Here is a 15409-nt window from a genome sequence, read left to right on the forward strand (position 1 = left end):
GTAACTTCCTGGTTCAAGTTCCAATGTTAAAACCACAAGACAAAACATTCAGAGCAGCAAGCGACTGAGGAGGCAGAGGATGTGGCCAAAGGCTGAAAGTCCAGAGTGAGGTTTTTACATAAACCAGGTCTGAACCAGGTCTGAACCAAATCTTAACACCATGATAGTTCTTGAATATTCTCTGTTCCTTTCACCCCCAAAAAAAAAAATTTAAATAAAAAAATTGGAAATGATTTAGTTTAAATGAATTAAATCAACTAAAAAATATGAGTTTTTATTTTAACTGTTCCACTATTTTGTTTCACTCTTTTCAGTGACATGAGATTTTTCTTTTTTTTTTTTTATCAAATATTGAAATTTGAATATAATGAAACAAGCTTTCTCCCTCACACTTGTCGATTTTACTGGAGAGAACTGAACTGTACAACATTTTGAGATTTGGCATCAGATTTCATATATTTTTTCTAAAACTTTTTCAGAACTGATTTGTATGATAAAGTTTTTTTTTTTTACTTATTCAAACTTCTGCTGTAAAATTTGCGCTCTCTGAAGCACACCCTCTGCCTTTGTTGTTGTAAAAATGTCTTACCCTGTTTAAGCATCGGGATCGGTCCCATCTGGCACTTGCTTAAGAAATCCACCTATTCTCCCACGATATTTTAAACATACAACAGCAACCGTTCCAAATATCAAAAATCAGAAAAAGATTCACCGAAAGTAACCCCTAACACAGACAAACTTCAATATGATCAGTAACCAAGCACATCGCACATCTCCCCCCTCTGGCCAACGAGTGGTACTGCCTCCAAACGTTTCTACACTTTCACAGCAAAGACAGGATTTCTGCCCAACAATTTAGAGATTTTCAAACCGCGACTCAACACAGAACCATCCACAAATATTTTTAGAAGCACAATTTTAAAAAGCCCAAAAATAATGATGAAATGTTCTGCAAAAGAGGCTGAAGGAGGACGGGATTAGCGCCAAGATGCTACGAGCTAACTTAAATGTTCTTGCCAATGTTGTTGAAATCTAATAACTGTACTGATTTTGTGCTTTTTTCCCCATCAGAGCACCATCACTACACAATACATCCCACTAATGAAACTACTGCACATCACATCAGGTTTATCAAGTTGCAGTGTATTGTTTTGTATAATGCTTTTGTGTATTTATGGAGAATTGTCATGTGGGAACATGTGTGATGTAGGCTTATGGGCGGAGCCTCATACAGGCTTGTACTGCTAACTGTAAGAAGGGTTTGAACGGGGCCCAGGAGAGATCTCCAGATTACTCAAAACATGGATGGCATCTAAAATCTCTTCAGATGTGTTTTTGATGAGGGAACAGCATTAGCACATGTGAGAAAATGTAGAAAACGAGAGTTGATTTAGCTTGAACTAAAAATAAACTGGAGACTTGAACCAATGTAATGCGCCTGATCGCACATGGCCCTGCCTCCTTCAGCCCCATTCAGAACAAACCAGGGCCTGAAATGAAAACTTTTGCCAAAATTATGCAACAAATTTACACAAAATATTTCAAATTTGGCTGATAATCGGTTTAAGTCCTTCTGTCGAGTGTCACAGTGATTTCATGATTAGAACAGGTCTAAAACCACTCCCACGGAAAACTACAGACAAAGCTCAACCTTTACCAGCTCAGATCAGCCACAAGATGAGTCTCCTCCCACAAAACGACCACACACGACACGGTTTAGGTACAACTGTCAATTGGACAAGGGGTAGTCCTGGTCCAGTCCCAGTCCTTCAGCCCTGCATCCATGTGCTGTACCTAATAAAATGGCCGTCTGGCTCCTGGCCGCTCGTGTTCCGTCGTTTCGATGGACAGCAAAGTTACACTGTAAAACTCTGTAAAAACAGGCGATCTATGGCTTTTTTTAGAGAGCAGCATGTTTAGCATGTTAGCTTGTCGTTGTTATTTAAATGAAAATAGAAACTCCATCAAAACAAACACTCTCACATACAACAACATCATAATAATAATAGTGATGATTCCATATTGTACTTGCATATATTTATTTTCCCGAAAATAAAGACGAGAACTCATAATAATAATAATCTATGTAGCCCTATTTACAGCGGCGGATTTAGCAGAACGCTCCATATATATTTATACCTGGTATTTACAAAAGAGCCAGCAGAGGGCAGTACACCTCAACATTGTTCCCAGTCAAAATGAAAGGGCTGCGTGATCCGAGGAGGTTTGTATACTGTATACGGAACGGCAGCAATTCATGGAATTGCATCATTATTAAAAACGTCATATGTAGAAAAACAATAAGAGCTTTGCATCAGTTTGACAGGAGCGTGTCACAGAGAAGGGGATTGTGGGAGTTTTACATTTAAAATGTCAAATTACACAATATTAGGGCTGCAGCAACAACTCCAAATCAATACTAAGGAACACTCAATACTCAATACTGATACTGATCCCATGATGATAAAAACCCTCTTTCTTTAGACTCTGTGCTGTTCCACATTAAATGTTGTACTTTGTGTTCTATTCCCATGTGTGGAATCCCTCAGTGTCCAGTAGGTTCATAGTGGTCGGTGGGTGTATACTAGTGTATGTGTCTTATACTAGAAATGATTATACACAAATCAATACTAAAACTAGAGACTATTTTTCACAAGTTTGCTATTAAAATAACTGTAGTTGCATTTTGCTAATCGTGATCTGGACCAAACAGACTCTAAACTCAGAGCAATCGTTGACACAGTATTGAATTGATAACACATTAATCCATATTCATTCTTTTAGTCTTTGTTTTGGCAGTATTTTCCAGTAATTTGCAGCTCTAATAGAGTTAAGAACTACAGCCAGTAGATTTTCTGTGTCAAGAAGGGCATCTGAATGAAAATAAAATGAAGCCAAATGTGGTTCTCAAATTCTACTAGAATTAGATTTGACTGTGTAGAAGTTCAGACTTTGTGAAATGTAAGGCAAATTTGAGTAGCTTTGAAGCTGGTTATAATCCTGGTTCATTTCTGGTTTAGTCTTGTCACTGTTTAAACTAGAACTGAACCAGGACTAAAACAGGTCTAAAGTGGTAACTAGTCTTCATTTTGTGTTTTAACATTTTACCTGGTTTAGTGGTTAAGTCCCATTTTAGACCTAGTTAAGTCCAACCTCTGCATGGTTTGGTCCACGTTTAGTTCATGTTTAGTCCTTGTTTAAACCTGATTTGGTCATGCTTAAAAATAATATTAAAAGATGCAACTAGGAAGGGCATCTGGCTTAAAAATTAGACTCAAAACTCAAATGCAACTCAGTTTATCAGAACCACATAATTAGTCCTGATGACTCCAGAAACAATGAAATATAAAAATTTGACATTTTAAATTCAAATTATTCCCACAAAACTCTGGATATTTCGTGACACGATTCTGTTTTTTAAGTGATGTTTCACCGTCAGACCTGGTGATTCGGCCTGTGAAATATGCAAACATTTCCAGTTCGAGTTTCGAGCTTTTTGAGCATTTTAGCCCTTTACCATTTCATGTTTCAGAGATTCACGTCTTTGTCCAGACACTGAAATGAGGTTTAACAGTGCTTAGCGTTACAAGTGGAAGCAGAGAACATATTTACACCCAAGAGAACACAACATGTTTGGTTTGAGTGTTGTAGTGTAGAGGGAGTCGCCAAAGACACAGAGAGGGCTGAAACGTTCACAGAGAGGCCTTAAACGTTCACAGAGAGGCCCGAAACGTTACAGAGGCCTTAAACGTTATAGGGAGGCCTTAAAGGTTTACAGAGAGGCCTGAAATGTTACAGAGAGAGGCCTCAAATGTTACAGAGAGAGGCCTCAAATGTTACAGAGAGAGGCCTCAAATGTTACCGAGAGGCCTTAATCGTTCTGAGAGGCCTTAATCGTTACAGGGAGGCCTTAAACGTTACAGGGAGGCCTTAAACGTTACAGAGGCCCGAAACGTTACAGAGGCCTTAAACGTTCACAGAGAGGCCTTAAACGTTACAGAGAGAGGCCTCAAATGTTACCGAGAGGCCTTAAACGTTCTGAGAGGCCTTAATCGTTACAGACTTTGTGAAGTAAATGTAAAAACAAAATCCCCGTTTCCTTAATTGCGTCAAAATGGAGAAAATGGAAGAGAGTGAACCTTTGGCGACATATCTGAGATCACAGCAAACGAGCCGAACAGCACGGCCACAAGCTGAATACAACCGGAACAGGAGCTAAAACAGGGATTAAACAGGAGCTAAAACAGGCATTAAACAGGAAAAAACAGTAGCTAAACCAGGGCTAAACCAAGGCTAAAATGCCTATACTGAGGCTAAAACAATGGGTAAACCAGGAACTAAAACAGGGACAGGGCTAAGCCAAGGCTAAACCAGGGCTAAACCAGGGCTAAAACAGGGCTAACTGGTCTAAACCAAAGACAAAACCAAGTGGCTTTCTGGTCTAGCCAAGGACTAAAATCAGCTTTAAACCAGATTGACCCGGGCCCAAATTGAACCAGGTTTAACCCAGGACTAAATCAGACTAAATCTGGACTAAAACCCCCCCTAAAAGTGAGATTTGGAGCTGCTGACCCAGTCTTCTACATATGAATTTCTTTCAGTTCAAATTCGTTATGCACTTTAACTTACTGATTCAGTAATTTCCTATAATTCCCCATTTTAAAAGGAGCAGCTGTGAAGACCTAATGCTGTTTACCTGCCTGTTTACCTGCCTGTTTACCTGCCTGTTTACCTGCCTGTTTACCTGCCTGTTTACCTGCCTGTGGTCGCAATGTTTTGACCGATGGCTGTGTTAAACTGTATACAAATGCTGCCTTGAGAATAAACATGTAAATAACAAAAACTGTTGTGCAGGCACTGATATCCCAGAGGAGCTGAGCGCCCCAGTGTGGTTTACTGCAAAATAACGTCTCAAACAGCGTCACATCTACATAAAAATACAGTATCATAATAAAAAAAAACAAAGAGGTAGAATACGACAGGATGGCTGAGTTATGGAGGTTGTGTGTTCAAACATGGACCTGAACAAATCCACGTTTTTGATGTCCAGGCATTCAAGCAGCAGAGTCGAGTTTTAAATACATTTAAACATGAGTAAATAGGCAGAAAATGAATAATAGTCCATATAACAACAGTATCTTTAAAGGACCCTTATCATAATTGTATCTTTAAAGGACGCGTATCATTACAATAGTATCTTTAAAGGACCCATATCATTATAATAATATCTTTAAAGGATCCTCTCGTCCCAGTGATTCTCAAATGGCCTGAAAAAGGGACCAAAACTCAGACTTTTGGAGCAAAGATTTGACAATTTATATATTTGGCATTTCTGGAATATTTTAAGGAATTTTATCATTACGACGTTCGAAAAGGAAGAGGTGATTTTAACACGATCAAGTTTGGACAAGAAGTTTAAAAATATAATGTAGTGTTCAAAGAATTGGCAAAAATATTACCCATAAACCAGGCAAAAAAATGTGCATTTTTCAAAATTTAAAAAGGTAAATTCTACCATAGAAGTCTTTGCCTTTTTGATTTTGGGATTTACAGGAAAATCTAATTTTACGTTTTTTTAAACAAATTTGAACATTGTAGAAATGTGTCTGTCTATTCTTCAGAATTATGAGATTGGACTAAATAGAAACATAACCAGTATGTTATGTTATTTAAGAAATTATTATTAAAGAGGGGATATTTTACTTCTATGGGGTATTAAAGAGGGGGTATTTTACTTCTATGGGGTATTAACTGTAACACATAACATATTTAGATCTCCATTTTTCCTTTTGTTTTAAAAACTATATATTCGCCCAAAACAACATATTAACATGTTATTCCTTTGCTCTTTGTGCCAAGTCCCTCTCCCTTCAGAGAACTGTCACAACACAATCAGCTGCATCCCACTGATGAAAATACTGCACATCACATCAGGTTTGTGACGTTGCCGTGTACAGTTTTGTATAATGTTTTTGTATATTTATATAAAATTGTCGTGTGGAAGCATGGGTGATGTAGACTTGTGGGCAGAGCCTCATACAGGCTTGTCCCTATTCAAACCCTCCTTACAGTTAGCAGTACATCTAAAATCTCTTAAGAAAATCTCTTCAGAAAATCTCTTATAACATGGGGAAAAAGGTCCTGAAAGTCGATTTTGCAGAATACCCCCTCTTTTTTGCTAGCAAGACAACTAACGTTTGGCTTTATAATCGTTTTAGCAGGAAAAATACTATTGTTTAAAGACATTTTGCCATGGGATAACTACAAAACTCTAACTCTTTTAAGTGAATTTTAAATTTTTGCTAAATAAAACTAGGTCTTAAAATAACAATCATACTCCTGAAAAGGGGAATTTTCAAACCAATTTGTGATTTGAAAATGAAGATCACAGCTGTAATCTTTGTAAGTGCTTCATGTTGATCAAATATCTTTCACATATGTTTCATCATATTATTATGTCAATAAACTCATTTTTGGGGTTGAAAATTTAAACTATTTTCAACCTGTTTACGTCACGTTTGGGTCCCGGCCCACCAGTTGAGAACCACTGGTATTAATCTAAAATATCATGAACTCTTTTCCCAACATTAACCTAATTTCCAATAGAATTTTGAGACAAGACAAACACAAAGAATCGATTCCTATCTCTCTACTTGGCTCAAAATGAAACGCTGACTTTAAGTAAATGTGTCTTCTTTGTCCTAAAACTTGTGATGAGTCAAAGAGGAAGGTTTGAGCAGAATTTGTAGAACATAATTTTAAGTTGAATAATTGAACAAAATTAGACCTAAATTGTAACTGTAAAGCAGCTGTGGTTTTCAGACAACATTGTGTCAATCTACCGGATGTTAAACTTAAATTCAGATGAGGGCGGGTCAAATTACTGTTATCAATGCAGATTCTTATTAATGAATGTGTTTAAATGGGCACCATTTTCAGGACTTTTAGCAAATCCATTTTGTATCACTTTGAAAGCCATAAACACGGCCATTCACCTTTGAGAATGACATCATCTGAAAACCACCAATCAATTCAACTTCCCTAAAAACATTTAATTATCGTCAACATTTCATTCTATTTGAGTCGCCATTTTTTTGAAGAAAAGATTTTAAAATTTTTTCACTGCTTGCCGCACAGCTCGCCTCCTCCTCCTCCTCCTGAAGCGTGTATCACCTGGCTGTAGCAGCAGCCATCTTGAGACTGGAGGTAGTTTTAGGAGACTTCGCTGCCGAACACTTCGAGCACGAGTGGGGTTAGCTGCATGCTGTGCTCTGGCTGAAATGACAGTGAGCGGTACTGCTTCGAGTGCTCCTCGTTCAGGCTGCGCAGGTCGGCGAGCTTCTGGATCATTTTAGCGTAGAGCAGGCGTCCCCCGGGGTGATGCAGTTGGATATACGCCTGCAGCGTCTCCGACAGGCGGTCCTGAAGGGCCTCGATACGAGCGTGGTCCTGGACTCCGGGTCGGTCTGAGGAAAGAGAGGGAAAGAGGAGATGAAGAGGTGAGAGGAGAGAAAGAGAGAGATGAGGAGACAGAAGAGAGATGAAAGTAGTTTGTAGAGCATCGGCCAATTTGGAACAGAGTTCCATATTTTGAATTCCGACCGTGAGTATCATAGCAACCAAAGACCTAATCAGGAGCGAGGCTGTTGAATGTAACGCCCCTTCTCACCCACACCAATGGTTTAGCAGGGAGAAAGTGCTTAGCAACACTGTCAATCAAACCTATTGCTAACGCTAGCAGGAGCGACCTCGTGGAAACAAGGTGCCTGATTTGTCTGTTATTAATGTTCATATCTTGATTTACAGACACAATAGTGAAATAAACACCCCGGGATCATGTAGAGAGGGTTAATACAAACATTTAAGGGCAAAAAGGCCAATCTCAGAGGCTAAAGTTAAAGCTAAAGCTAGCGTAAACGCAAAACTACTTTTGTTTATAGTCTTTTCAATTCCCTGCGCCTCTACACTGTGTAATGTCGTGTGTAATGCATACATCGTCTCACAGTGTGTAATAATGTTACATGTATTATCCATATTTGGGCCTATCTGTGTGGAGTTTGCATGTTCTCTCTTCGTGTGTGTGAAGTTTGCATGCTCTCTCTGTGTCTGTGTGGAGATTGCATGTTCTCTGTGTGTATGTGTGTAGTCTGCATAATCATATTTAATGTTATGTCTAAATCCACATCTGTACCAGTGAATTCTCTGTACACACTCTGTAGTACACTGGCACGTGTCCTCACCTCCTGCTCTCTCTACATTGTCAGTATACTCTGTATATATTTTCTATATACTCAGTATATACTCTGTAGTAGAGACTCTGTAGTACACTGGCGTGTGTGCTCACCTCCTGCCCTCCCTACATTGTTAATGAGCTGCAAATAAATGTGAGCATCTTAGTCACAGATGGAGTAGCACATGTATAAAACATGGACCTTCCCCAAACGCTCCAACACCATCATTTTCCAATGAGAAGCATCCAAGTACTGCCAACAAGGAGCTGTAGCAGTATCAATATCAGTAGTATTAGTATCAGTAGTATCAGTAATACCAGTAGTATCAGCAGTATAAGTATCAGTATCAGTAGTATCTTTACTACCAGTATCAGTAATATCAGGAGTATCGGTACTATCAGTAGTATTAGTATCAGTAGTATTAGTAGTATCAGTATCAGTAGAATCTGTATCAGTAGTATCAGTATGAGTAGTATGAGTAGTATCAGTATCAGTAGTAGTAGTATTTAGCTGCAGTACCTGGGGACAGCAGGCAGATGGCCATGAGCAGAACATGTTCCTCCTCATGAAGGTTGAGCTTCTTCAGTCCAACCTGAAACTTCACCAAAGGTTCCAGCAGCTCCAGAGTGTGGCCAGCTGCAGAGAACACAGATGAACGAGTGAAAGAGTGAAGAAGGGAGGGAATGAGTGAACAAGAGAGTGAACGAGTGAGTGAACAAGGGAGTGAAGGAGTGAACTAGGTAGTGAATGAGAGTGAAGGAGTGAGTGTGGCCAGCTGCACAGAACAGACCAACATGTGAATGAGTGAACGAGTGAGTGAAGGAGGGAGTGCACAAGGGAGTGAACGAGGGAGTGAATGAGGGCGTGTGGCCATGTTGTTCCCTCATTTGGGCCAATAAAGCATTTTCAAAACAATAAAAAGAAACATGGTGATCTAAATATATTATGTGTTACAGTTAACACCCCACAGAAGTAAAATATACCCTCTTTAATAGCCCATCGCAGTAAATACCCCCTCTTTAAGGCGGTAAACTACTTGGTTTGGTGTCTCTGACCTTTGGTGACATCACTGATCTGGTATTTGAAGTCTGGCGCTCCGCAGCTCCAGGACATGTCCTCCAGGTTAAAGCTTTGGTTGGAGCGCAGCATAATGACCTCAATGGCACTGGACTTCAGGAGTGCGATCTGGTCCTCAGCGGTCAGCTCTCTGTGAAAATAAAACTTTTGTGAATACTACTACTGCTACTGCTACCACTATTACTCCTGTATAAATCTCAGCTCTCTGAAAATATATATGTGAATACTGCTGCTGCTGCTACTGCTGCTACTACTATTACTACTACTACTACAAGTGTACAAAACCTATGCTCAGCTCTCTGTAGTAAACACACACATAAATACAGCTGCTCATGGCTCTACCTCATCACCGTCTGAGTTGAGAGTGGAATAATAAACACAAAACAGTGATATCAATAACAGCGCTAACAAGATGACAGCGCCAAGACAACAGCAGTAGCTGTATTGTAACAAAATGTGGCCTTAGTCCACTTCTTCATGATGTGGTATCGGATCAGTATCGGTATCAATAGGTACACTAAGGCAAGTATCAGTACCGGATTTTTAAAACGACACTGAGGCCTTACTGATCCAGAAGAAATTCAAAATATATTATTCTACAGTAAATAAACCCATCTGAAAAAAGTCAAAGTGAAACATTCAACATTTAGAACCAACTTTTAGTATTGTAGTGTTATAGTACAGCTCTGACTAATGCTCTGACCCCCGATCTGGTCACCGCTCTGACCCCTCCTGTGACCCCTGCTCTGCTCTGACCTCTGCTGACCCCCGCTCTGCTCTGACCCCCGCTCTGACCCATGCTCCGCTCTGTGTGTGACTGGAATGTTTGTCCACTTAGAGCCGGAATCGTCCGGAAACACAGGGCACGGCACAGGGGAAAGAGAGGAGAGAGAGAAGGAGAGCTGAGAGAGAGGAGAGCAGAGAGAGAATGGAGAGCAGAGAGAGAATGGAGAGCAGAGAGAGAGAGAAGGAGAGCAGAGAGAGAGGAGGAGAGCAGAGAGAGAATGAGAGCAGAGAGAGAGACAGAAGGAGAGCAGAGAGAGAGAGGAGAGCAGGGAGAGAGAGAGAGAGGAGAGCAGAGAGATAGAGAAGAAAGTAGGGAGCAGAGAGAGAGGAGGAGAGCAGAGAGATTGAGGAGAGAGGAGGAGAGCAGAGAGAGAGGAGGAGAGCAGAGAGATAGAGGAGAGAGGAGGAGAGCAGAGAGAGAGGAGGAGAGAGGGAGGAAAGAGGACAGAGAGAGAGATTTCCCTGATAAAACCCTGAGCTCATTTTACATATACTGTATATCACATATATATCACATTTACACTGCCTGGCCAAAAAAAAGTTGCCACCTGGATTTAACTAAGCAAACAGGTACAAGCCTATATGTAGGAGTCCGGTCTAGGTTCAGCAACAGTCTGTGCTCAAAGAATGAGGTCAGCTGACACCTGAATATACTGAATGACCAGGTTATTCCATCAATGGATTTTTTCTTTCCTGATGGCACAGGCATATTCCAAGATCGAGCTCAAATTGTGAAAGAGGTTCAGGAGCATGAGACATCATTTTCACACATGGATTGTCCACCACAGGGTCCAGACCTTAACCCCATAGAGAATCTTTGAGATGTGCTGGAGAAGGCTTTTTGCAGCGGTCAGACTCTACCATCATCAATGCAAGATTGTGTAGAAAAATTTATGCAACACTGGATGGAAATAAATCTTGTGACATTGCAGAAGCGAAATCAACACAATGCCACAGTGAATGTGTGCTGTAATCAAAGCTAAAGGCGGTCCAACCAAATATTAAAGTGTGTGAACTTTTTTGGCCAGGCAGTGTTATCACATATATATCACATATATATCACATCAGAAATGTGCTAAATGTTTTGTTCAGGTTTGTGTGAATCAACTGAAAAAATAATACAAGTAAATTCACCTTAAACTGTTTTATTTTCATTATAATGGCACTTTTCATTGATTTTTACTTTTTTCCTAATTAAGAATATCAAAAAACCTTCAGAATTGTTTATTCAAGATTTTTTCAGCTAAATTTCCCTTTTGAGTAAATGAAGTTGTTGATTAACACAGAGACACATCAGCGTTTAAACTGACCAATGAGAACCTTTAAAACAGACACTAGGCCATTCACAACACACACATTTTAAATTATATTTATAAAAATAACATGCACATAAATGACAGAACAGTTTTTCAATTTATTAAGAGCATTAAGATATAAAATATAAGGTAATGGTCCAGTGCAGGTCCAGCTCCGTGTCGGAGTCTCAGGTCAGTTACGTAATGTTCAAGTCTGTTTTTCTTCCTATTTGTTCAGAAACTATTCAGAAAATCTACAGGGCCCCAAACAGAGGAATGCACTGGGTTTATGCAACCAACGGGCCACACATACAGAAGTATATGTACATTTACACCAGAGTAATGTGGGCCAGTTTATTTACTCCAGAGTAATGTGGGCCAGTTTATTTACTCCAGAGTAATGTGGGCCAGTTTATTTACAAAATCAGACCCTGATCTGAGCAGGTATCAAAACTGAAATAAATGATATGACATGAAATCACCATAAAACTCAAGAGCCTGAAACCTGCATTCTTACCGTCAGCGGACTCTCCTCTACACAGATCTGACCTGTAACTTGGCCTGGTGGCGTCACATGCTTGTCTTCGTGGAGATGTATAGTTTTGTGTCATACTGAGGAACATTCCAGGCAAAACAATCACATTTTTGCAGAGACGGGCAGGTGGCAAACCCTTCACCAGAAAAATTACATAGTGCTCCTTTAAAACATTCTGATCATTGTGAATTGTTTTGATGACCCTACGACATCACAAGTATTTAGAGAGTGTTTATTCTCATGCCTATAGAAAGAGTGTTCTGTACCTGAAGCCCGGGATCATTTTGGCGAATCCGATGACCTTCTGGATGCTGTAGGAAACCAGATCGGCCAGGTGGGGCAGCATGGAGAAGCTGGAGCCTTCTTCTTCACTGGACTCGGGGCTACTCCCCTGCTCCTGGTACATCATCAGGAGGTTATTAAAGTTCATCTTTGTGTCCGACTCTGAAACACAAGCACAACAACAACATGAGCAACAGGAGAATTAAAAATATTAAACATGAAACAAATGTGTGTGAGAGGAGCACGCTCTCTGCTGGGAGGGTTTAAAGTGCATATGATGGTTACTCTTTCCACTAAAACATTTTTTCTATTTTTGAGGTTTATAATTTAACTTCCTGATTGGACAGGAGCAGCAGACGTGACATAGAGGTACTTCCATAACTGTTAGGTAGTAACCATAATGTAAACAAGCGTGTGAATTACACAATAGTTCTGATTAGACTCACACAAATATCATCAACTAAAGAAATTCTTGTTGGTCTAAAGACGTGAGCTGCCGATCGCGGCAAAAGCCCAAAACTTAAATATCTATAATTCACTATTCACTTCATCTATATGTAAGAGTCCAACTACAAAAAAACAGATATTTATGCAGAAAAGCAACTTTAGGAAACTGTATTTTTATACCGAAGATGCAGATTAAAGTCACGATTCACTTCCAAATCTTCACTAACTTGTTACATGCTCTTGCTGCAGTCCCATATAAACTCTAATGGGGAGATGTTATGATTTTTGATAACATCTTAACATGATGATCAAAAATCATAAAACATGTCTGTGTGTACTGTGTGTACACTGTGTGTATACTTGTGTGTACTTGTATGTACTTTTGTACACTCGTGTGTATACTTGTGCATATATTGTGTGTATACCGTGTGTATACTTTTGTATATTGGTGTATACTCGTGTGTACTGTGTGTATACTCGTGTGTATACTCGTGTGTACTTTTGTATACTCGTGCGAGGTAAACGTGCAGCTGATGTTGGGCTGGAGCAGGAGGCCCCTGAGTCAATAATAAAAGTTAAAAATACTCAGACTGTGGGGCCCTGGGCATTGTCCTGCTCATGTTTAGGTTCTGTCACTTCCTACAGTCAAGACTCGGAGGGAAAAACAGAGACACAACAGAGACACAACAGAGACACGTAGACATCAGAGACATACAGAGACACCCAGAAACAACAAACATACACAGAGACACAGACACATCACAGAGGCACACAAAGACGTCAGAGACATCACAGAGACACACAGAAATAACAGACACAGAGAGACGTCAAAGAGACACACAGAAAAAACAGACACAGAGACACATAGAAACAACAGAGACACAGAGAGAGGTCATAGAGACATCACAGAGAGACAGAGACACGGACAGAGAGAGACGTCACAAAGACATCAGAGACACAGATACTGACAGACGTCACAGAGACATCAAAGAGACCATAGAAACACAGACACACAGAGACACACAGAGAGAGACACCGAAATAGAGACACAGAACTGAAAAAGGTGGATATGTGCTTCACTAATCACAATGGTGAACATGTCAAATGGATAACACATCAACATGTTTCAAAGCTCTGTCAGAATAATAAAAACTATTGATCACAACAGCCCATGATACTGATACTGTCATCCCAAAGCCAGTATCATGATATATATCAATATTTTGATATTTAAGCCAGGCTCCTTGCGAACAATATACAAATTTAATACACTGCTTACAAATTGTTCTGTTTCCAAACAGTAACATTTTGGTCTAGGCCATATTTCTCATTTCTTCACATTCCTTCACTCCTTCATACAGGAGTGCATGACACACCCACGTTGGAAGGATATCAAAACAGCGGTGTAATCTTAATTTGTTAGACTCTGCATAGACTTTGCATTTGATTCTGCTTTGAATTTTGCTGTACGCTGCCTTCAACCCAACTGTACAATAAAGATCTACAGAACGATTTCTGAGCCTCTGCACCTGTACTTCATATAACAGAACCGAAACCGGCATCCTTCCTGAAGAGTGTACAGTTCAGGATATAGGAGATGCTTTACCTGGAGAGTGGCTGAAGGAGTCGGAGGAGGCGTCTGACAGAGAGTGGAGAGAGGCAGCACGACTGGCACTGCGGGTCACTGGACCATCACGGACTGGAGGCTGCAGAAAGGGAATAAAACAGGAATATGAGGAAAAACATGGGAATCACTCAGAAATATGAGGAAAACAGGTGAATAACATGAGAAAACCACAAGGATAACACGGGAATATGAGCAAAAACAGAAATAACACGGGAACATGAGCAAAACATGGAATAACACGAGAATGAGGAAAAATATGGGAATAACTTAAGAAAAACATAATAACAACACAGGAATATGAGGAAAATCATGGGAATAACAGGGTAATATGAGGAAAACATGGGAATAACAAAGGAATATGAAATAAAACATGGGCTTTTTGTCAGTTCTTCTGGACGTGTTTAACCCTATTGTGGTGGATGCTATCATCGCCGATAGAGAGCAGTTGAGGATTTCCATTACCATAACTCTGCAACCAATTGTGCTATAATGTAAATTCAAATGGCATCTCAAAGCAGAGGCAGGGGGCTCTTTAAATATTTTACTGTCATTACGGTAATGTGCTTACGGTGTCCCTCGAAGATGACCAATCAGAACGCAGGTGCCGGGAGATTTTCCTAGTCAGTTATTCAATGCGTCACAGGAAAAACATGGATGGATATGTAAAATAGAGGTAGTTGTGTGAAAAAATGCAATACATTCTGTTACTTCCTTTAACATGATATTTATGGCAAAAAAAAAGAATAAAAGTCTAGGTGAGCTATACTGGTCTATAATGTGCTCAGTCATTAAAGGTTTATTAAAATGTGATCTATGAACAGAATGTTATTATTCACATCTAATCCCAGTGTTTGTCAGGAAAACTGAAAAAATTAGAACAGTGATACAGAAGTTTACACTGTTTGCTCATGTTCAGGCTTTGGAGAGGCCCAGGTGACCTTGATATGAAGAAACATGAGTCCATTTACAATCAGGGTCCACGATGAGGTAAAGTGGGACATGTGGGATTGGTTCAGGACACAGGGCAGAGTGAGAGGAGTGAGTGATAATGGGTGGTGGGGTCAATCGGGCAGATTCTCAGCCACATTACCGTCCATCTGCCTCAGAGCGTGTGTGGCTACAAAAGAGT

The 15409-nt window shown here is 39.9% G+C and overlaps 1 protein-coding gene across 1 annotated transcript in view; it reads right to left on the reverse strand.

Moving 5' to 3' along the window:
- Nucleotides 1-349: 349 nt before the first annotated feature.
- LOC117371486 (vitamin D3 receptor B) overlaps nt 350-15409 on the reverse strand; it is a 42015-nt gene continuing 26955 nt past the window's right edge. The window contains exons 6-10 of the mRNA XM_033967185.2: nt 14260-14359; nt 12191-12368; nt 9287-9438; nt 8751-8867; nt 350-7466 (exon numbers count right to left, since the gene is read on the reverse strand). Of these exons, the coding sequence (XP_033823076.1) occupies nt 7213-7466; nt 8751-8867; nt 9287-9438; nt 12191-12368; nt 14260-14359 (801 nt within the window). The 3' untranslated portion in view covers nt 350-7212. The remainder of the gene's footprint in view (nt 7467-8750; nt 8868-9286; nt 9439-12190; nt 12369-14259; nt 14360-15409) is intronic.

This window comes from Periophthalmus magnuspinnatus, chromosome 5 (genome assembly GCF_009829125.3).
Source record: "Periophthalmus magnuspinnatus isolate fPerMag1 chromosome 5, fPerMag1.2.pri, whole genome shotgun sequence".
Lineage (NCBI taxonomy): Eukaryota > Metazoa > Chordata > Actinopteri > Gobiiformes > Gobiidae > Periophthalmus > Periophthalmus magnuspinnatus.